This window comes from Anoplophora glabripennis, unplaced genomic scaffold (genome assembly GCF_000390285.2).
Source record: "Anoplophora glabripennis isolate ALB-LARVAE unplaced genomic scaffold, Agla_2.0 scaffold709, whole genome shotgun sequence".
Classification (NCBI taxonomy): domain Eukaryota; kingdom Metazoa; phylum Arthropoda; class Insecta; order Coleoptera; family Cerambycidae; genus Anoplophora; species Anoplophora glabripennis.
Genome location: NW_019416783.1, coordinates 204,947 through 229,171, shown reverse-complemented (window position 1 = coordinate 229,171; position 24,225 = coordinate 204,947). Strand labels below are relative to the sequence as shown.

At 30.7% G+C, this 24,225-nt stretch overlaps 1 protein-coding gene across 1 annotated transcript in view; it reads left to right on the top strand.

Moving 5' to 3' along the window:
• The first annotated feature begins 260 nt into the window (after window positions 1–260).
• The window catches only part of LOC108914229 (catalase-like), a 34,535-nt gene continuing 10,570 nt past the window's right edge, over window positions 261–24,225 (top strand). Inside the window, exons 1-3 of the mRNA XM_018719992.2 lie at window positions 261–351; window positions 21,121–21,315; window positions 21,439–21,571. Of these exons, the coding sequence (XP_018575508.1) occupies window positions 289–351; window positions 21,121–21,315; window positions 21,439–21,571 (391 nt within the window). The 5' untranslated portion in view covers window positions 261–288. The remainder of the gene's footprint in view (window positions 352–21,120; window positions 21,316–21,438; window positions 21,572–24,225) is intronic.

Here is a 24,225-nt window from a genome sequence, read left to right as displayed (position 1 = left end):
TCATTGGTTTTGTAGACGTTTTTGTTATTATTTCATAACAGCAGATATCAAGCATATCATAGGTAGTGGGCTTAAGTTGCAACCGGATATCTACCGCTGAAAAAAACAACCCACCGAAAAGTGCACCGTGAATTAATTTGCACCTACACGTGTAACGCGGTGATAAAGCGACGAACCGATACGAAAACACCACAATTTCCGGAATAAGTCTATATAACCGGCGATGGGGTGAGTTCGTGCCCAGTCATTGACGTCGCGACTATTTTGGAATCGGAGACAGCACTCAAGATGTCGAATAATAAGAGAGACCCAGCGTCCAGACAGCTGGAGGAATGGTACGAGAAAAATAAGGTAACTGTTAAGTAATTTCCTATCTTGCCTTGCTTGGTTTTATGGCTTCTAGGCTTTGCTGTGTTCCGGGAATTGTGTCATGGACGTAGATAGTATATTTTGGTAGTAGAGGGCAACATTTTTTACAATGTATTTTAGTCTCAAGGTATAAGCATTAGTTTTTGCAGTATATGGCTCAGAAAAAGCAAAATTAGAATAAATTTTTTTCTATACTATAACTTGTCAGAAATATCAAATATGATTAACATATTACATATTTCTTTTTTGGAACAAGTTCCAGTTCAGCACAAGAGATTAAAGAACCTTCGAGGAATTAAATATTACAATTACGGCTATAATAATAATTCAAACACAGCAATTAATTTACTTATGTTGTTTAATAAGATATGACTGATTTTTTTATTGTTTATATGACAACAAAATATTACAATTTGATAGTGAGGGTTTTATTTTCCACTATGGTAGAAAGTAACACTCAGTACAAATTATTTTTTTTCTAACTCTTACAAAACTCAGAAATAAAAATATAACATTCAAGGTGATTCACAAATGGCGACCAAAAATGAAACATCGTATTCTTTGGAGAACTTTAAAAGGAGTCTTTCCTATAAAGTTTTTATCTAGTACGCTTCGTTAAAAACTTACAGGGTGTTAAACTTCAAAAAATATGTTTAATTTTTTTAAATAATTTAAAAACTAGTAAGTGAAATAACTTGAAATTGGGCACATTATTATTAAAATTTTGAGAATGGTTTTTAAATATTAAATGTGATTTTTCTAACTAAACACAGTCGTGCATATTTCTTGAAAATTACTGATAATTTCCACTACACTTATTACCTACAGCTACTGATAATTGGTTATAATAAAACCAGTCGTTTAGAATGCAAAGCTAAATAAGGTAGTCTTCTATTATAATAAATACATACGTACCTACTTGTATTATTTTCAAACCTCTAATCATAATTTGATGAAATACTGAATAGAACTGAATAGAACTGAATAGAAATTATCTCTTATCTTATTTTATCAGTACAGGAAATTTGTTTTCAAAATTACAAAAAAATCACATTTAGCGCAGTTATAAAAGCAAATACATTTATAATTTGCCTTCGGAATATACAGGGTGTTAATAATAAGTTTTACTAAACTTTAATGGCTTATTCTATCGATGAAAATAATCAAGTATTGCCCTATAAAAATTTTTGATAGGACGCTTCCCTACGGAGATACAGGGTGTTAAAAGTTTAAAATATTTATATTATTTTTGCTGTAACTTCACTGCCATAAAAGATTGAGTGATAAAATTTGGGAGATGACATTTTTTTAGTAGGGTCTATTTTTTCATGGATAATTTACTCGAGGGTTCTGAGTAAAATGTAGGGACCAATCAAGCAATCGCCCAGAGAAAACTGTTCTTAGATTCGAGGTTGGGAAATAATATGCGGATTTTCATCCGTCCATTGGTGGTTATTATGATAATTCGAAATGATTCTCTTGTGAATTTCGCTTCATCGATAAATAATATTAATCACTGAAAACCAGGCTGTACGCAATGTTGTAAAAACCACTGACAAAATTCAATCCTTGGTTGATAGTCATTTTCATTTAATGCATGAACTTGCTGGACATGATATGGGCCTAATTACTGCTCACGTACGACGTTCCAGATTGTTACATGTGATGTGAATCTGTTGATATCTGTCTGGTACTGGTAGATGCGTCTTCATCTACAGATTCCAAAATTCTGTCTTCCAAATGAACGAACAGGTCTTTCTCTTGCTCGACGTTTTGGTAGCGACAAACATGCAGTTTCACGAGCTCGAAGGTGAACGCTGAAAAAGTATTCCTTGTTGGACGACGTCGATTGGGAAAAGTCTGTCTATAAAGTCGTTCAGCTTGTCTAGTATTGCCATTCGCTCTACCCTATGTAGAATGTATATCTGCTACATCAATATTTGTATAATGCACCACAACTAGCAGAAAAACGCGACAAAAATTTATGACAGTTTCAAAATTATGACCGTTTCCTAGCAACAATTTGCCACCTACGGTACTGGTATTTTACGGTTGAAATAAATTGTGTTCAGTATTCGTAAAAAATATAATTTTAATATAATTAATTTTAGTTTTAGTTTAGTTTTAGCTGTATTACATTCAAAATAACCCGCTATTCTGTTCAATTTTTTATTCTTTTTTTGTCTAATTTGCGCGATCCCCACTTGCGACTCACACAGCTAGATGAAGTTCGAGTCGTCAGTTAATTCACGCTTAATCGCTGGTTTTCACGAGTGCCGCTATTTGATATAACATACTTTCCCTTTAATTAAATTGAAGTGTGCCGCAATTTTGTATCACCCCGTTTCCACTCCGGACTGAAGACTGAGGGCCCTCTGCAACAGGGAAGACCCCGGAAAATCTGCGGTAAGTCGCAAGTCACTCAAAATTTACCTTAAAGATAGTTACGTGCCCAGTTACATTTAGCTGGAGCTATCCAGAATTAATTAAAAATACAACAAATTATTCAAATTGAATACCATATTTTTTTTTTATTAAAATCTGTTTTTAGTTGTATGACAAATAACAAACTTTTTGCAACACACAAAACAGTGGCGTCGTATAGTGTTTTGAAATCTCTCAAAAATATTAGGTATTGAATTTATTATTACACATTTAGCAATCAATAGAAAATGATAAATAGCAACGTAGGTACTTAAGTATTTTCTTATTTGATTTCCCAATTATCTAAAGATCAGTAAATTTTACGAATACTTTACAAGAATACTTTATTGCCACAGATTGTACAATTTAAAAACATTTAAAATTATTTTAAAAACCAGTGGCGTACGATTTTTTTTTTCAAAAAAGGTTCCCTATTCCCCCATTAACTACGCCACTGGAGTGCATTTTGGAATAAGTTATCCATGAAAAATATAGTCCCTACTAAAAAAAAACTCATCCCCCAAATTTTATCACTAAATATTTTTTGCCAATGAAGTTACAGGAAAAATCATACAAATATTTGAAACATTTAACACCCTGTATCTCCCTAAGGGACCGTCCTAGCAAAATTTTTATTATTATTAAACGTTGTTTAAATAAACAACAACGAAAATTCATTGGTAGAATACGCCATTAAAGTTTGGCAAAACTTATCATTAACGCCCTGTATACAATATATTATATAAAATTATTGTAATATTCTAGAAAAATATAAAAGTTACTATTAAAAGTTAAAATTGTAGTTCAAAGAATGAATGAAAATTCCTAGTAAGTTTAATGAGCAATAACATTTTCACTCGTCCAAATAAGTTTGCGACTGAGAAATGTTTCTATCTTTTTTCTGAATTTTAAGGAACACTGTACACTAATTCTGGGTGTTTGTTTATAATTATATCTTATCTTATTTTATCAGTACAGGAAATTTGTTCTTCACAATTATAAAAAAATACCATTTAGCGCAGTTATAAGCAAATACATTTATAATTTACCTTCGGAATATATACAATATATTATACAAAATTATTATAATATTCTAGAAAAAAGTTATTAAAAATTAAAATTGTATTTCAAAAAATGAAAATGAAAATGAAAAAAAATGAATTCATGAAAATGAATGAATGAATTCTTCTAGTAAGTTTAATGAGCAATAACATTTTCCTTCGTTTGCGTCTGAGAAACGTTTCTATTTTTTTTCTGAATTTTAAGAAACACTGTACATTAATTCTGGGTATTAATTTTATTAAAAAAGCTTCATTAAAAACACTAATTTATTCTCAAATTTATTTTTATTATCTTCATTATTTCAAGAAATTCGATTTTTTCAAGTCGCAAGTTGACATTGTTCATTGTGACTACGAAAATGACTGATGCAGCAATTGCCTTAGTGCAAAATGATTGGGACGTAGAGAATTTAGATGGTATAAAATATTCTATATTTCAAGTCGTAAAATACATTTATTTAGAATTAACCTAAATTCTTATGTTTCTTCCAGCATCATTCTTTCTATTCCTATAGATTTCTATTTCATCTTTGAAGTTGAAACTGTATATTCAACTACATAACAGCTATTCAAATAACGAAGAATCTATTGTCAATAAAGGCGAACAGCTTCGATCATAATAGACTTGCAAATAATTGCTGGCCTTCCTGATACATCTGCAAAACAATGTTCACAAGAAGTTATTGGATTATAAAACGACAATTAAGAATCCCGCGGTCATCTGCTGGCCTCATGACAAGATATAAAATTAAAAGTCATCGTTTTTGTACAACTAAGCGTATATAAACTCGGAATGTGGACACTTCTTATCTTATAATTGGATCTACATTTAAATCGTGTTTTAGCTCTCGAGAGAGGAACTGGATAAATGTAAATAGAATTATTCTTCCTATTACAGGATCTGACGTTGCAAATCCAGCTGCGCGATTCCTCGCTGTGAATCAATCACGGGAATATTTGCGGGGTTATTTCAAAAAGTAACAGCAGGTTTGCGGGATGTCTCTTAAAAAATTGAAGATTAGAGGGGGATGAGTTCCGCTTAGAAAAATAGTGGGGGTAGTTCATATAACGTTTTTCTTACTAAAGGTTGTGTTTCCGAGATACAGGGTGTTAAAATTATTACTCTGAACACGTTTTTTTTTGTTTAATTAGTTTATCGGCAAATGATAAAGATGTCAAATTTTCAACACGAAATATCAGCTGTCTGTAGTTCAACAGATATAGGCCAATCATTATAGCTTTTTTTCAGGAAAAAAATACTATTAGAAGTTTTTCTGCGGAATATTGTTCAGAAACGTGTTATAAACAAAATATCAAAAAATCAACTCGAGACTAGTTGGGAAACTTTGTTAAAACAATGGTCAAAATTATGGAAAAGTAGTTTTTCGACTGGCGTAAAAAAACTGTTATTCATAGAGAAAAAAAGGTTTATACAAAAAAGGTAGGTATTAAATAAATCTGTAAAATAAGACAAGTCCGATTAAATTCCGATAATTTGTTTATGCGCAAGAGCTCAAAAATGGTCGAAATTGTCCGCTTTTTTCAATTGCTAATAATTAATGCAATTTTCATCGCAGACACTTGTAATTCAGGATTTTTTAAGCTTTTTGCACCCTTAATAAGTGGTAAAAATTTCAGCCCAAAAACTTCATTAGCTTGGCGTTGGCGGAATTTGTTATCTAAGAAGATGCTATTTTCAATTCATTTTTCCCAAGCTCACAGGCGTTGTAGGGTTTCGATCATTAGTTGTTTTTGTACCTAAATAGTTGTATTGACATATGCATTTACTGATAATTTAATTTTTCAAATTTAATTTGTTTAAAAATGTCTGAAAAAATGTTAATATTTATTACATCGTTAAGCGCGCATGCTAAGCCTCGCCTTCCCCACTCGTTCGCTAGACCAAGTAATAGAACGCATCGCCGCTATCTTCTTTTTCGAAATTAAATAGTTGAATTCACCTTAATGTTAATGTAGGACATGAAAATATAGCTCTTAATGTATACTCTCTCCAAATTTCGGCTCTTAATATTAATAATTAAGGTCACTGCGATTAAATAAATAAAAAAAATTATCTCAGCTTCTAATCAACTTACAACAACGATTTTTTTTTAAATTCGAAGAAAACTAAAGTAAAGAGGTTACTATTTTATTTTATAATAATTACCTATCTTAACAATTTAATAAATATTAACATTTTTTCAAAGTCAATTTTAAACAAATTAAATTTGAAAAACTAAATTCTCGGTAAATGTCTATGACAACTATTTAGGTACAAAAACAACTAATGATCAAAACCCTACAACGCCTGTGAGCTTGGGAAAAATGAATTGAAAAATAGCATCTTCTTAGATAACAAATTCCGCCAACGTCAAACCCATGGAGACTACACAAGGAGCCTGAACTGCATGTAAACAAAAATCTTACAAAAATAAGAGGGCGCTAGTGTTCTATATGTCCCATACGGAGAGAGGGGATAAAAAAGCGGCATTTTGAATTATAAATTCATGTCATTTTTGTGATGTGTTAAAAATTTTGAAATAAATAATGTAAGCTACTTTGAATTATATAAATCATGAAAATATATGTCATTCCGGACTATAATTAAACTAAATTGATAATAAAAAATATTAGCTTTATGAGAAGAATTTGGTGTTCGTAGAAAGAAACTAGTTTTCAAGGAATTTATGACGTGATCTTGTTAATATTAACCTATAAGTAAGGTTTATGTTTTTGATAATTATTTTGTTAACGATTTTAGTTTAATGTAAGTAAAAAATAACCAGATTTTATACAGGAAGTTCCCTTTAAAAAAATAGTAATTCTATTATTAATATGGAATGGTAATAAAAAATAGAATATAAAAAAACTCGGTGTTTTAAATAAACTTTAAAATATTACAGATGTCCGATTTTGAGTCTAGTGATTTAGATGACTTATTAGACGCATTGTCCAGCTTGAGTGATGATGAAATAGATTTACTCTAAGAAACAAAAAGAGTAAAAAATAAGTACTTTGAAATTACTGTACCTGAATATAGTGGCCAAGTTTTTTTAACATTTCCGTGCTAGCTGGAAGTAGCTAACAGAATTGAAGAAAAATTTGCCATTTCTAATTATTTTACTCATCATTCTGGTAAATTTTGCATTGCCTTAAGCTCTACAACAACCAGAAAAGTTACATACTTGCTAAGTAACTTGTCTCCACAAATTATAGAATGGCCGAGGTAATGAGGCAGTTGTAATCGAACAATATTTTGCCCAATATGAATTTTCAGAGGTTATAGGAATAATTGATGGGACACAAAAATTGATCGGACCTTACATGATGATTTATTAGAATAAGTGCTTGAAAAAAATACACCTACATATGTGCTTCCAAATCAATATCGGCATTATGAAAGAGACGATAGGGAGGGAATCCATATAAGATAGAGTATAACACAATCCATATTTTTTTGAATAACCAATAATATACTATAATAGTGTAACTGAAAACTAACTATGGAAAGTCGATAAATTATGGTTCCATGACTTATTACAAGGTAGAGTATAGACCAAAATTAATAAGGTACTATAAAGAAATATTTTAGCAATGTTCTATATTTTTATTATATAATTTGTAAAAATAAAATGTTTATCTACAAAAGATTTCAATGTTTTATTAATTGAATCAAAAAACGAAATTATTTGTACCTAATTAAAATAAAAATAAATATTTATTCATAACAAACAAGTAACAAAGTAAATATATATTACAAATAAAACAGGAACTCTTCTTAAAAATAAGTAATACTTGTCAGTCTATCTTCTTTTTCTTCTTAAAATTTCATTTTGTTGTAGCAAGAATTATATGAAAGATACGAATTTAATTATTTATGCATTTAATATAAATTTCAAGAATAAGTAGAAATTTATAAAATATACTTTGTTGCTATTGTCAATATTATGCTCTGAACATATTCATCGTGCTTTGTCGAGACCCCATCACACGCCAACAGAATATTTCTTTAACTAGATTATACACGACAGGATGCTCATTTTCTAGTATAATTCATCGTAACTTAATTGCTCTTGATTTACTTGCTGTTCTTGTTGTTGTTGTTGTTGTAACTGTTGCTCTTGTTGTAGCTGCTGCACCTGTTGTTGCTGGTGTAGCGGATGCTCTTGCTGTTGCTGCAAGATATATAAACAATGCATCATTGAATTATACAATATTTTCACTTATGAAATCTTTCTATTTAAAAATTTCTCTACCTTATTGAGAATCAAAGAAGCTGCTTCCAACTTCCGAATTATTCAATCTTTTACCATAATATTAACCCACTAGTCCGTCAAGTTGTAATATAGAACTGCTGGACATCATTAGATTGAAAATGCAGATCACAAACGTACTGTTTTATTTTAAATCTGTTGACAGTCATTCCCTTCACGTACTGTTACCATATTTAAATTATTTTCGAAACTTTATTTACCATTATAAAAACAAATTGTAATAATGATTAACTTGACTTCTAGTTATTAGGTTAGTATACCAGATACCTCCCCGATATATCTACTATAAACTCATTAATTATAAAATAAAATTGGTTATTTGCTTACTTCACTCGTATTTATTATGCTACATTCACTTGGGACATATGGAACACTAGCGCCACCCCAACTTTTGCCATTTCTTGGACAAATTTTGTCAATTTTCCCGTATGAGTTCGTGCTCCTTATCTACTCTCCCTGGTCAAACCAATGAAGGTTTCGAGCTGAAATTTTTACCACTTATTAAGGGTGTAAAAAGCCTCAAAAATCCCGAATTACAAGTGTCTGCGATGAAAATTGCATTAATTATTAGCAACTGAAAAAACGGCAATTTTCGACCATTTTTGAGCTCTTGTGCATAAACAAATTATCGGAATTTAATCGGACTTTTTTCATTTTATAGGCTTATTTAATACCTACCTTTTTTGTATAAACTATTTTTCTCTATGAATAATAGCTTTTTTAAGTGAGTCAAAAAACCACTTTTCCATAACTTTGACCACTGTTAAAACAAAGTTTCCCAACTAGCCTCGAGTTGGTTTTTTGATATTTTATTTATAACGGGTTTCCGAACAATATTCCGCAGAGAAACTTCTAATAGTATTTTTTCCCGAAACAGGCTCTTTCATGTCTATAATGACTGGGCTAATATAATCGAAAAAAAAATCGAACATTTTTTGTAAACCCCAAAAATAGTCCAAAAAATTTATCCTAGTTGAAAATCGATAGGAAGTACTTTATCGACAAAAATGGAGAGAAAACGGCGAAATTTAAAAATATTGACAAAAAATAGTATGTTACCATTCAGTATAATTTTACAAAATCATTTTAATTGTCACAAGATAGCAAAACAATTATATTAAGTTTTGGTATGATGACGTACAATTAGTACAGTTTAAATAAATTGGTTGATGCTCATTTGGTATATGGAGAACGTGGCGAAAAAAAAGCCTTGTTTCAAAGAACATTAAGAGAACAATTACGGCCGTGTCACCTAATAAGAGTTCACGAAATTTTGTCCCAAGATAACAATGGTAGGCGATACCTTTGTAACTGGTTCAGGAATAAACGAAAATAATGGTGTCTTTTTTACTGACGAATCAGGTTTTACAAAAAATTGAGTAATAAATGGAAATAAATAAAACGAAGTGACGAAAATCCAAAGGCAATGTTTCTTTTTGGAAATATAGGGTATTAATGTTTAAAATCCGTTTTATTTTTTAAATTATAAAAGAACCGTTATATTTGGTATGGTTTCTTAGTTTTTAAATGCTCACAAAAATGATTATCAGGTTTTCCATTAAAAGTTCACCTCAATTAGTTTTTATTTTTAACTTTAGGAAGATTTCCACGAAAGTTGTTTCTTCAAAAATTGGAAACTATGTTTTTGAAGTCTGTCGATATCTCCAATTTCAAAAATATAAGTGATATACAAATTTCACCGGCAACGTTTGACAGCACATTCATGACGGTAAATAAATACGATACACGAAAAATAAGTTACATAAAAACTTTTGGGTTTTTGAGTTACAGGCCTTCAAAGTTATCAAAAATAAAATTAATTTAATTAATAACTTCATAACCGTTTTACTCATCGAGTTAAAAATTAGCACATTTATTTGGACTATTACGGCGTACTATTTCTTAAAGCTTTAGTCAAATCGATATACTGGGTGATAGTTTTTTCCGGGTACTTCCCCCTTTTAGCGATCAAAACTTTTACAGTGGTCATATTTTTATTAAACGGGTAGCAACATTGAAAATGTCGTTTTATTAAAAAAAATGTCTCGCCTACAGAAAACCATTCTTGAGAAAAATGGCATTATTTGCAGGTCTGTATGTTTCAATGTTACGGATTTAAAACTTTAAGTTCAGTAGGCGATGAAAATAAAATGTTGATTGCTGTGGCTATCAAATCAAATTATATTTTATTGTAATTTCATCGTTTTTTAAAATATGAGAGAAATGAAATATGACTTATTCATTAATTTTCTACAGGGAATTTTATAAAAAAAAATGATGGTTAGGAAATAACAGCACTGACTTGTTTTTAGATATTCTGTTAGAACTCTTCCTTAAGGTGGCCATATCCCTGGTCGAGAAATAGTCAAATTTCTGGCGTTTTTAGGTACTGAAATCTTGAAAAGTAAAACGAGTAAACAAAAGTAAGCACAAAAATTAAATCCTTGATGTTCTGTTTATTCATTGTTACTATTTAAATTTACTCAAATAAAATAATAACTAAAAAAAAGCGTTTGTAAAACATGCGTTTGCTGTTATCCTAACCCCGCATTTTAAGAATTATTTTCACATACTTATAGATAAAAGTAAACAATTTTATATGTAGGACTAAGCAAATAAATGTTATAAGAATATTTACATGTCGAGTTATATCTAAAAAAGTTTTCGTTTTTTCGTACCTAAAGTTCAGTACCTAAAACCTTGATGGTTTGATCGTTTTTTGCACCAGTTTATTCGTTTTACTGCGGCGTCTTTGAAAATACTCAGGTGGCATGACATAACATTCCTATTATTTGATAAGCTTTAGATTATTCAGTTATTAAATGTTCGAAATTATTTGTCTTTGTGGAAAACACTATTTAAAGAATACGGCGCCCTTAAGATTAACGAAGTTGTGCCACGTCATAAGTTGATTTAGACAAAAATTTGATTGCATTTGCTCGTTGCTTAACCACTACTAATAATCTACCCTTTACACATTACACTTATATACATTTTTATTACCACATTCCTCTTAATACCTATCAAACCTTAAGCAACATAGATTAACTTTTTGGGGATGTTCTGAAAATTGTTATGTTGCTCCAAGTTGATCTTTATTGTTGCGACAAAAATGTTGAGCAACTCAAATTTGCTCTCCATTGCTATTTTCGCCATTTTCAGTGAAAATAGAGCTGCTATAAGCAAGGAGTGTGTGTTGTGAAAAGCTTGTTCCGAATTCCGAAACTTAATATACGAAAACTGAATGTCGAAAATGTCGAAATATTAAGCTAAATTTACGGAATAAATTGTCTGAAATTGTCTGAATCAGTGAAGAGGAGAGGAGAATAAGAAAAATCTTACTACGGAATTTTAAGAGAAAGATGAAGAAGCCAAAAGTATTATCTCACTCAATACATAATTGTTTTTTTTTGTTTTCTGTTGCCTTGATAGACAAAATGTCAACTTTTATAGCAGCATGCTTCTACAAAAAACAACTTACGGCAAAGCAACATCTACAAAAGTCGACCTATATTGCTTTGGTGGATTCTGGTTCTAATTTAATCAAGATATGTAAAAATCTGCGGAGTCCCTCATAAGAGAAAAATTGTTTTAAATGTTTTAGTCTTTCCGAAGTCAGTTGAACATGTATAAAAACGCCTAGCTATAAAATTTTATTAGTTTCATAGGAGTCCCTAGAAAAGTTGTCTGCTAAAGGTAAAAAATTATAATAATTTGTGTAGAAAATTTCTATTATATGTTCATTTGGCCAACATATTTTAATTATTTATGCCCTCAAATACTTTTATTATATTGATGTTCAATTTCTTATTGTTCCGTTTCAAAAGGTCTCCAAAATGCCATGTTGTGATAATATTAGTAAACAAAATATCCCTCTTATTTCTCTCTTTTGCAATTGTAATATGAATGATTGATAGAAGATGCCTATAATAAATTAAAATTACCTAAATCACACCAAATTCCTCATTGCACTGCACTGCTAGGCCATTTGTTGAAAACTGAATTTATGGCCAGGTAGCCCAGTGCGTATGTGTTTGTGCAGCGTTTACCCGCGTGCTTATTTTTCAACTGGACGACCAGACCTGTATATGGGTATAGCTAAATAAGTATGGGAACAAGTTTATCAAATATTTCAAGGCCGAGTTGCTGCGTCAGCGACCAAACCAGGTACACACCGCCAATCTCTTGGTTCTTCAATTGAAATCGGAAAGACTATACCTACATTTCTGGATTGAAGCGTTCTATTGTTTTTATTAAAAAAGACGAATTCCTTGTGAAAAATTAGCTCTGGAAGATATTTAATATTGAACTACATAATATTATGAGGCTTTGCAATAATATATTCTTGCTGTATCGCCAAGATCCGAGAAAAATGGTAAAATATCCGATTATGTACAATAAATTATTGCTAAAAGTGCAATGACATAATAACATAATAACTCGGGAAATCAATGAATCAATCAATCAATCAATCAATCAATCAATCAATCAATGAAATAAAACATTTTTATGGTTTTCCCACTAATATATGAAAATTACCCGTTACACATAACATTTTAATTACAAGCTGTATATAGAAACAATCTTGTCACTTTCTTCACAATAATATTCGTGTACACTTACTATCTACGAGTCTTTTAAGGATACCGAAAACGTGAATAATAAACTGAAAATGTAAATAGCGAAAAATAACGGCCACAAGCGGCATACATTACGACCGGCATAACGAAGCTTGGCTTTCTAGTTCAGAAAACTTACAATACCAGAATGATTACTATTTTCCAATTCTAAACAAATATTTACTAATTGGTACCAATTAGTAGCGACTTCATTTTTTTAATTAAGTATACATATGTCATTTTCTCTGCCTACTAAAATACCATAATAGAGTACCAATTATACTAAAATATAACTGTTTTACGACGGAATAAAAACGATTCCTAAAGGACTGTCACCAGATAAACATATGGTGTATTAATCTCATTTTTATTACCGCGTCGCGCAAATAACATGGTCGATATGCGAGAATTAAATTAATTTCGGAATGCATTTGAACATTCTTCAGGCGTAGCTCATAAGGCATCGCATATAAATTCTTCCTTGCATACATTTTTTTGTCATAAACTCTCTTTGAGCGCGGCGAGAATTCAGTACAAAAATAACTGTCAATAAAAGCACTATGAGCATTTATATTCGTAGTAATTTTCAATGCCACCTATAAGAAAACTAAATAGAAATCTTTACTGGTGTCTAAGCTATAACCAGATTCTATAGTCGTTTTCTAAAAACCTGATACAAGGTGTGTTTCACTGTAAACAGGACTTTTCCAAAATTGGTATTTTTAGTGAGTTAGTTGACTGGTGAAGTGTCAAAATTCCATTACAATTTGACGAATTGAAGCGGAGTTATTGCTTCTGAAGTGACAGTATATTTGTGTCATCTGCACAAATATGAGCATCGAACAAAGAGCTAATATAAAGTTTAAAAAAACTTTTTATTCTAATTTTTAAAAAGTCCTCTTTACTTTTGAACGCTCCTTGTATTCTTGAGTTCCATCAAATTAAAAAAAAATAATTCTTTGATGTTTCCAGTTTTTCAGGAAGATTTAAAAAATTTTCGAGGCAAAACTGTAAGCTCTATATTAGTTTCCATTTTTCAATCACCACCATTTTTATTTTACTTAATATTTAATGAAGTATGTTTATTTGGAAAATTATATAGGGGCCGCTAAAAAATTATCTTTAAGGAACATTTTTATTTGACTAAAAAAAAAATTTAATAATTTTTGCTTATCTGAAAATTGAAAAGAAGTTTTCCTAAAGAATACAAGGAATTTTTGGCTAAATTATATTAGCATATGGGTCGAGAATCTTTGGTGGCATAGGGTGTTGTTGAAATTCCAAAAAAATATTATTTTGAATAAATACAAAACACCTAAAGGCAAACAAATTAAAATTTACATAGGTATTTAAATTTGTACCCTTTATAAAGAAAAATGCTAACTACTATGAACTAGAATGTTTCAAGTGTGAGTAAAACTGGGAGGTTTGGGTAAAATTTACGCTTACCTTTCTTGATGTGAGATTCTTTACATTATTTAAGACTGTTACTTTCCTTTGTTTCAAATATGTAGTAGATTATAACGAAAATGACATTTTATTCTTCACTTTTTGTGTCACCGTACTTCGTTTAAAAAGTCTAACAGTAATTATCGTAAAAAGTAAATTTTGCAGTTGTGAAAAAGTCCCACATACGAAAGCACTTTGCAGCAAAATAATGTAAAATTCTGCCAGTTTTTAACCACACTTTAGAGACAGACTACGAAGCAAAACCTCTCGATTTTTGTCTGTGGATCGGAGATATATAGAACGAAACTTTCATCAGCATATTATGTTTTCGAACGAAACCACTTTTTCCATAAATGGCATTTTTGCTTCGCAACTTTTGCTACCTTTTTTAAATACCACCTGGGAGACAATATTTCAAAAAAATAAATGTTTGGTTAGCCTTTTTTTTTCATGGAATAATAGGACCATAATTCCAAGATACATTTAATGGGAACAGCTACCTGAATAAGCTCCAAACGGTTTGTTCCACTAATGAATTGGAAAATTTACCAATGGCCTACTGAATTTTTTTTATTTCCAACACGACCCTTGTCCGACGCATTGTGCTGTAAATGTTAGGACAGGATATATTTCTTAAGCGGTGGATTGGCATGGTCCATATCATGTCCAGATTTAACAACTCAAACAGAATGTGTATAGCAGACTTTTACAATAACATCGACCCACTGAAACAACGTATTAGGAAGCTTTACAATCCATACCTTTAGAAGAGGCTAGACAAAGCTATAATGAATTCCTTGCTCGCCTTCAAATGAAGTGTTCTAATAAAGTTTTATTATATATTTTTTATTATGTTCTTTAAAAAATTAAACCCGTTTTAGGTATAAATTGTTTTAATAATAATAATAACATATATTACTTCTATTCAATACAACATTTGAATAGGAATAGTAAAAACAACTACATAAGACAAGACTAATTTACAACTTAATTAACAGAAAGTCGTTTAACAAAAAATTCTTCCAGAGAATAGAAACATTTATCAAGTATTTTTACAGAGCCTTTTTGAAGCTATAGAGGTACAAATTTTTATATCATTAGGTAATCTATTGAACATTCGTATACCAAGACAGTTAGGTGAGTTAAAAGATAGATTACACCTACCAAAAGGTATACTAACATGGCAAGACTGCCGTGTATCAATTGAATGAATCTAATTTCTGTGGACAAACTGATTTTTGTTGACAAAAATATACAGGGTGATCCATTAACGGTATCGAGCGGCTGTATATAGAAAACTAGACGTGCTACGATTATGGGGTAAGAAATCTGTTAACAAATACGACCAAAAAAATCGATTTAAAATATTTTCAAATTTGTAACTTCGCCGCTAGGGGCGCAATTACCATAGCGTTACAGAAAATTGTCGGTTTTTCGAAATTTCGCTTATATAATCTAAGTTGCAAATACATTTTTTAGATACACTGTTAAATCATTCACAAGTTCTGTTTGAACTTTTTTTTTGTTATTACCATAGCAACGTCAGTATGAATGATGCTATCTTGAAATTTTTAAATTGTCATAACTTCTTAATGCCTTAATCGATTTCAATAAAAGATGGCTCATTTTAAAGAACTATTAATACTTACACTTTTTTGTGAATTTTGACCTAATTTTCCCGAAAACTCAGACCCATTGGGCCAAATTTGAAGGCAGATTCGGATTCAGCGGAAAAAAATACATACATGGAAATACATGGGTCTGAATACCAGATCCGATACTTTTTCTTTTTTTGTGGGGCTGTGTAATCTTTATAAATACTCAGATATTTGGAATTAATAAAAAAAATGAAATATTGCAGTTATCAAAAAAATTTCAAAATTAAGCAATAATTCTTTTTAAGGACAAAATTGGTATAGTTTTACAATTTAATTTTATCTTATGTCAATGTTATTTAGAGAACTAAATAAAGCAGAGATATCGACCTCCGGTTTGTGTATTTGTTTTCTATAATGAATGGTCTATCAAGCCATGAAAAAACCTATATCGTTGCATTTATTTTTTTAGTAAACGGAGACAATTACAAAACTTTTCTCATTAGCATCGTCTACCGTTGCGCAGGAAAATAATATTTTCATTCCTATATCATAAAAATAAATTTTATTCATAGTTCTTTAAAATGAGCCATCGTTTATTGAAATCGATTAAGGCATTTAGAAGTTATGACAATTTAAAAATTTCAATATAGCGACCTTCATACTGGCATTGCTATGGTAATAACAAAAAAAAGTTCAAACAAAACTTGTGAAAGGTTTAACAGTGTATCTAAAAAATGTATTTGCAACTTAGGTTATATAAGTGAAATTTCGAAAAACCGACAATTTTCTGTAACACTATAGCAGTTGCGCCCTCTAGCGGTGAAGTTACAAACTTGAAAATATTTTAAATCAATTTCTTTTGGTCGTATTTGCTAATAGATGTTTTCATATATACAGCCGCTCGATATCGTTAATGAATCACCCTGTATAGACACATTTCATACAACAAAGCAGAAGGCATTGTTAAAATACTGTAACAGACGAATATCGACGATAATTCTAAGTTGTCCCCGTTTTCCAGTCTGGTTCTTGTACTTTTCCTAGCTTTTGCGCATCTTTTTAATGACTGATTTCAATGTAAAACGAAATGTGAACGAGAATAAAACCCTGCAATTTGGCTTATTTAATATTTAATTCGGCCTTTTCAATGTTCAGCCTCAGAAGGCCAACTCTTTTCAGTAAAGTGCACACAACGAAAACATAATTATATCATTCCATTTCCTCTTTGCAACTCCCCATTTCCTCTCAACGCGGCGTTAATGCCGCAACTATTCCGACAACTCAACGAGGAACTTTTTAATGCATCCCGCCCGAGGCGTTGTTCAGCGAAGCAGTTTTCATTTCTCGGATAACACATCTTTATCGGGGTCTGTTTAATAAACATTAGCTGCTGCATAATAGAACATGTTTAATTTGTACACATGTCGCCGTGATTCCCGGCAGCAATCCATTAAGAGGCCTACGTCTCATACGCTAACCGAAATCATTTGAACGTGGGCGACTTAACTTTACATGTCACGATTTTAAAACTGATAACTATATAATTTCCGGAACAATAATACCTGTTAGTAGAACACGAATTAACAAGGAATTTACTATGGCGCATGGCGATGGTCCATCTGTCAAATATAGGTCTCTTAACTCTTACCGGATTACTGTGTTAAGCCAGACTGACTATATCTTTTATCAGTATCCATTAGACATATAAATTACACGTATCGTATCACGACTATAAAACCGTGAACAAGGTCGTGTTATAATATCGTTTTTTATAATTATATCGACCGTTTAAATAAAACAAACCAACATAAAAGTTTCCCACATGAAATAGAGAGCACCATGTTCACGACTGTGGGAAAATTTACCTGAACAATTCAGAAATATGAATAGGTGCCAGCTTTAAAATATGAATGATTGCATAAGGAAGTATTAATCTTGGAAAAATTAGATAAGTGTAATTAATTATGAAACAAAAAGTCTGATAGATAACTATTTTATTAATATTAATTAAAAATTTAGTAAGTTGAATTCTATAAAACATATCAGTTTGTTTATTTCATTAGAATTCTCCAAAGTAATATAAATTGGGGAAATGATGACGACTTTACTGGAAGATTCAGGACTAGGAACTTTTATTAGCTATTACTGGCAATCTTATTGTTTTATTATGTTGTTAAGTTAGCAGTATCAACAACGAACAATAATAATGGCAAAGAAACGCCAACAAAAATATTTCTATAGCAAAAAATATTTAATTTTATCCCAAATATAGGAAAAAAGTAAGGTATAATTCAAATCAGATATTTTATTACATGAATTGTTCAAATGGTCATTTTAGATGAAAAAATCGCGGAGTGCTATTAAATTAGAGGGTGGAAAATGGAGATAGCGGTGAAAATGCACCCCTTTCAGTTTTTTAATTGGGAGCTCCAAAACGAAGCAAAATTTCGCTATAGTTCATAGGAAAAATTATTTAGAGAATTGTTTCCCATCGAAATCGCTTATTTAAAATATTTAAAAGGAAAATTTTATGCAAAAATCGTTAATAAACTATTTGAAAAAAAGCAAAAAATTCGACTTTTTATTTTTTTTTTTACTTTTTTTACCTCTAGTTTTTCTTTAGCAAAGATAAATATATAGGCATTACTTCATAAAAAAAAGTAGATGTTTCCTTAAAAAAAGAGGCTGTACTTACAGTATTTTTGGATGAGAATTGATTGATTTGACCGCTCACACTTAGCCAATTTTTCGATTTTCGTCGCGTTTACCCTTACGTTTTAATTCTCATTTTTTGCAAAAAAGGAAGGAAATAAGACGTTCAAGGATTTTCATCACATGACTTGTTCGAAGGGTAATTAAAAATGAAAAAACCGCGGGGTGCTATTAAATTAGAGGGTTGAACTTGAAGATAGGGGTGAAAATGCACTTTTGCAGTTTTTTAAATATAGCACGAAAACGAAACAAAATTTCGGTATAGTTCATAGAAAAAATTTTGTAGAGAACTGAATTTCCCATCGAAATGACTTATTTAAAAAATTTAAAAGAAAAATTTTATGCAAAAAATCGTTAAACTATTTTATAAAAGGTAAAAAATTAGATTTTTTTAAAAATTTTTTGTCCCAATTTTTTTTTTAGCAGAAGTAGGCAAAGAAAATAGTTGTACCAAAAAACTAGATGAGATTCCCTTCAAAATGATGCGTTTTCAAAAGTTTTTGGACTAATATTGACCGAGTTATATTATAACCGGTCAAACTTAAATATTTTTTAGGTTTTCGTCGTTTTTAACATAAATTAGTCAAAAAAGTAAAAAAAATCAAAAACTTTTATATTTTGCTTTTAAAATTGTTTATTAACGATTTTTTGCATAAAATTTTTCTTTAAAATTTTTTAAATAAGCCATTTCGATGGGAAATTCAATTCTCTACAAAATTTTTCCTATGAACTTTACCGAAATTTTGCTTCGTTTTCGTGCTATATTTAAAAAACTGCAAAATTCAATTTTCGCCCCTATCTCAACCCTCTAATTTAATAGCACCGTGCGGTTTTTTCATTTAAAATGACCATTTGAACGGTTCATGCAATAAAATTGCTTGAACATTATAGTTCCTTTTAACCCTGTTTTTTGGATATAATCGATACAATCCTATACCCTCAAGCGATGTTTAAAAAAAAACTGCATTTTTTTTTAATCTCAATCAATAAAACAAGATTTCTTCTTATAAAGATTACACTATTTAATACCTATTTCAATATTCAGCAGTTACATTTTTGTACACATACTGTTAATAATATCCTGTTGCACATAAATACATTTTTACACATTCCGTTAATAAAACTGTTATATTCCAAAAGCGACCATTTGCCCATAGTTCACTTTTGATGGTCTTTCATTTTAAACTATATTTTTAGAAAATCATAATTAAATATCGGGTTGTCCAAAATTCACGCAAGAAGGTGGACGAACATCGCGAGCTTTCACCGTATGGTAACTCATCCAAGTACTAACAGCCATCAACATTGCATGTATCAATATTTTATAAACTGCTCTTATGAAAGTCTTGTAGTATTAAAAAACTTAATTTGTTATTGGCTATTTTTTAGATAAAATTTAAAAATTATAGAAATCTTTACCTTTCTAAATTACGTAAAAGCATAAATGAACCACAAAAATAGTTTGTTGTTCTAATGTCATGCAAACCATAACGTTTTCAGAAAAAAAAGAGGTAAGGCATCGGCTTAATAAATCACTATCTGACAGAAGGTGCGTTGAAAAAGTCCGCGACATTGTTTTCAAAGGCGCATATTTCGCAAGGTTCATCAATTTGTCAACTATCCATTTACAAACAATCCCCGGAATGCAGCAAGAAGCCACTCCAATGTCATGCATTGAAACTCGTGCAAGGTTGCCGATGCTATTTGCGGTTATTTTTAAATTTGTGCGGCATGTAGCCGCGGCATATCGTGCTTGCTTTAAAATACGTTTTACCTGTTATTTTTCCGCAGATGGTTGTTTCTAGGTACTTCATTTTATATAGAAAACCTCTGATATGTGCCAGAACTGAATACTTAAACAATCGCGAGTCTAAATTCTAAATTACTTGCATATTATCATACAGGGAATCCGGAGACTATTACCAAATAATTTAGGGAGAGGTTCAATAACCTCAAACTATTTTTAATTAATATTTTTATTATAGAAGCAGTTTTGTCGTCGCTGATGATGAGCACTGCAATATCTATACTGTTTTTAAGCGACATGTAGGGAGGTACTTATTCGAGAAATAATTATCATAGAGGAGATCTATAGAAAACATCTATACTACAAGTAGATATGGCAGAATGTAATAAAATTTTAAACGAATACTAAAATGAGAATATATGTACAAGGTAATGTAAATACATAATATACCTAACGAACATAACCCAGCTATCTATGGAACTCTATATAGTTTTAGCATGTGTTAGCCAATAAGTCAATATTCGTTTATTTTTCTTAAGCCGAGTCCAGATGATGCGGTCACTCGCCGAACAATTGCCAAACATAAAACATACTATTTGGGAAAAATGTATTGTGCGAAGTTGTATAATACACATGATGTACAGAAATACATGTGACAAATATCTCCTCAAATTTTTAATGAATACAATTTTTAAGGGAATACTTGGCAAGTAAAGATGTATTTTTGATGTGTCGATATGCACCATCCACACGATGCGGCATTTTCTACGTTTACCAACATGTGTGCTCCGACAAATCTACGCAATCTGCGCTTGACTTGTTCATAAAATAAGAAACATACATTAATTAATTTCACCCTTGTTTCAGTCCCAGATTGGTTACGTCACCAGCGAGGCCGGTGTGGCAGTGCCTTACGCAGACAGCAGCATCACAGTGGGAAAATACGGCCCCATAGTGTTGGAGGATTTCAATCTATTCGAGCAGCTCGCCCACTTCAACAGAGAAAGGATACCGGAAAGAGTGGTACACGCTAAAGGGGCCGGAGCTTTTGGGTATTTCGAGGTAATTTTCCACCTAACGAAAAAGACTTGCGGTCTTGAGAAAAATTTGATAAAAGTAAATATTTAAAAAAAAAACCATCATACAATACTAAAAACCTAAAAAATATGAGTGTCCTTCTTTTAGGTAACTCATGACATTTCAAAGTATACCGTTTCTAAAGTCTTTGAGTATGTGGGAAAGAAGACAAACATTGCAGTAAGGTTTTCACAAGTCGCTGGCAACCTTGGATCTGCTGATACAGTGCGAGACCCCAGAGGTAATCAAAATTTATAAAAATAAGATTATATTTTACAGTAGCTCAAAAAAGTAAGTCAAAAAACGAATAAACTGAGTTATAATTTAAAATGTTATTAGAAACTGTTCAAAATAGATTCATCTCTTCCTTCAAGAAGAAGATGTTGAGGCTTTTTCTGAGCATAAATTATAATAAAATATCTATAGTCCGCCAAATTGTACGTTCTAGTATAGGGAAAATTTTTCCTATACGAGTATGTCTTTCAGGTAATTTCGAGGTCAAACTCATTTTTCGTTGAATAACTACAAAATCGTTTCAAATAAAATTTGTAGGATTGTGTTACATTTCAAAATTTTTGTCAAAATCAGAATAGTTTTTGTTGAGCAGGTCTATTACTCTATTATTATTACTAGATATCCATTTTATTTTTGTAAAAAATTAGTTCTTTACATCTTTTATCTTAAAACTTTTCTGATGACTCAATTTTATTTTGGGAATAAATGTATACTTTTTACCTCGCTTTTTACAGTAAAAATACAAATATATTTTTTTAAAAATAATTTTTTTATTGACCAAATGACTACACAGGCTGTAAGAAGTTTGACTGCCATTACTTCAGCATGAGATGGAGTAATCATAAATGAACAAAAAAGTTGTAAATTACAGGGGCGTAAGATTAACAGTTTTCAAAATACAGCGAATATTAATATTGGGAAGTTTCATCACAACGTGACAACATCGCTTAACCTAACGCTACACAGCTGGTGCATACTACGTGTGCACGCGGACTTACGTATGTAGTTAAAGTATCCAAAGATTCACGTCGTCCAAATAATAATACGTATTAAAAATAATTTAGGTAGGTAACGCAAAATTCAGTAATTTTTAAACACACAAGTACAAAATAAACTACAACATATGCTCAAAATGTCCACCCACCACTATTTTTGATGCACACACAACACCTTTGAATCCAATTTTCGCGCACTCGCTGGAAAACACCTCAAGAAACGGAAATAATAGTATTCAAAAAACACTCAGACATGGTCCAATTCCAAATACCAACTGAATAGCTTAGTACCTCGTGTTATCCGCCGCGCCGTTATCACATTGCTCGCTATGAATTTTATCGAATTTTAAATTTATTACAACGCTTATTTTTTAGAATTAAGCATAAAGAAGTTAAAAAAAGTGATAAACTTTGTATTTTATGGTATTCTATGCACGCAGTTATGCCAATATTCCTTAATTAATCGAACATTTGTATGTCAAGTTGGAGATTTTGATAATTTTTTTCTCGGAAATAGTTTTTTTGTTTATTTTAATGTATTCTACCATCTGGTGCCACTGGTGCCAGGGCTCATCTGAAAAGTATCACCCGAGGTATCACCAAAATTATTTTAAAAAACATGCTGTGCAGCTAACAGTTTTACTGAGTTTTATTATCACCACTTACTGTTTGCAATAATATGGTAAGGACTATTAGTACATACCTGACAATTCGATAACAAAAGTAATAAAGTTTATTTTATCACTAAAAAAGTAATTATCGGGTAATGCATGTTATCAGCACCTCGCGTAGTAGTTTAAGCGTTAAACGGTTAAATGCTGCTAGATTAAAATAACTGTCCTCTCGGTTAATAATAATTTAACTTAATTAATGCTGCTATTAAACAAACAACTACAGTAGTAATGGAGATTTATTTTTAATTACAGATACCATAGAACAGTACTTCGCAGAATTAACAGCACTTTTAACAATTAAAAACATACAAGTACAGTAAAAAAATCTAAGGAAGTCTTACTTTGTTATATTTATACGGCGCATATAAGATAAGATTTTTTCCTGGACTTGAAATTTAATTGCAGCTTGTTTAAAATTTATGTAAATAATTATTTACTTGGCTATTACTGGCAAATAAAAAATATATAAAATTTAATCTAACAGAATATTGGAGCTATTGTAACTGGTGATTATGTATTATACAACAAATAACATTAAAAAATGTAAACATTTATTTGAATGTGATTGGACACACAAATTTATCATACATCACAGATCTTTATTGACATTGGTTATCAGCAATTGGTAACAAAGTTATCAGTGATATGACATGCGAATTTTATTCATAAATTTAATAGTTAACTCTTAAAATATACTTATAATTGGTATTTAAGATATGTATACTTGTCTAAGATTACGAAAATATGATAAATATAACAAAAAAATCCTAATATTTTCCTATTTCCTATATTCTAAATTGTACTTATTAGATAGATAAAATTATTTCACGAGTATTACACTCACAGTGTACAATTTGCTTAAATATTTTATTGTTGAAAATTTTTTTGTAAATGTTCTTTTATACCTACTAAATACTTTTTTGGAACCGCTGATTTCACCGATAACTCTGTGTCGGTGCAAGCTTGTGCCCGCTGTATATACGGGTGTGAACGTTTACATGCACTACCACCATATGTTACTCTATTATGGGCCATTCTAGCATGTTTATTGGCATTTATTAATAAACATTTTTTTTACGTTAGTCTATTTACGGTCACAACTATTTACCTCTTTTTATGTAATATGTAAGTCGGGGATAATTTCAGGGGTCCTCAACAAGTTTTAACAATTTTGTGTGATATTAATTTCAAGGTCCGTTTTGTAGTTACAA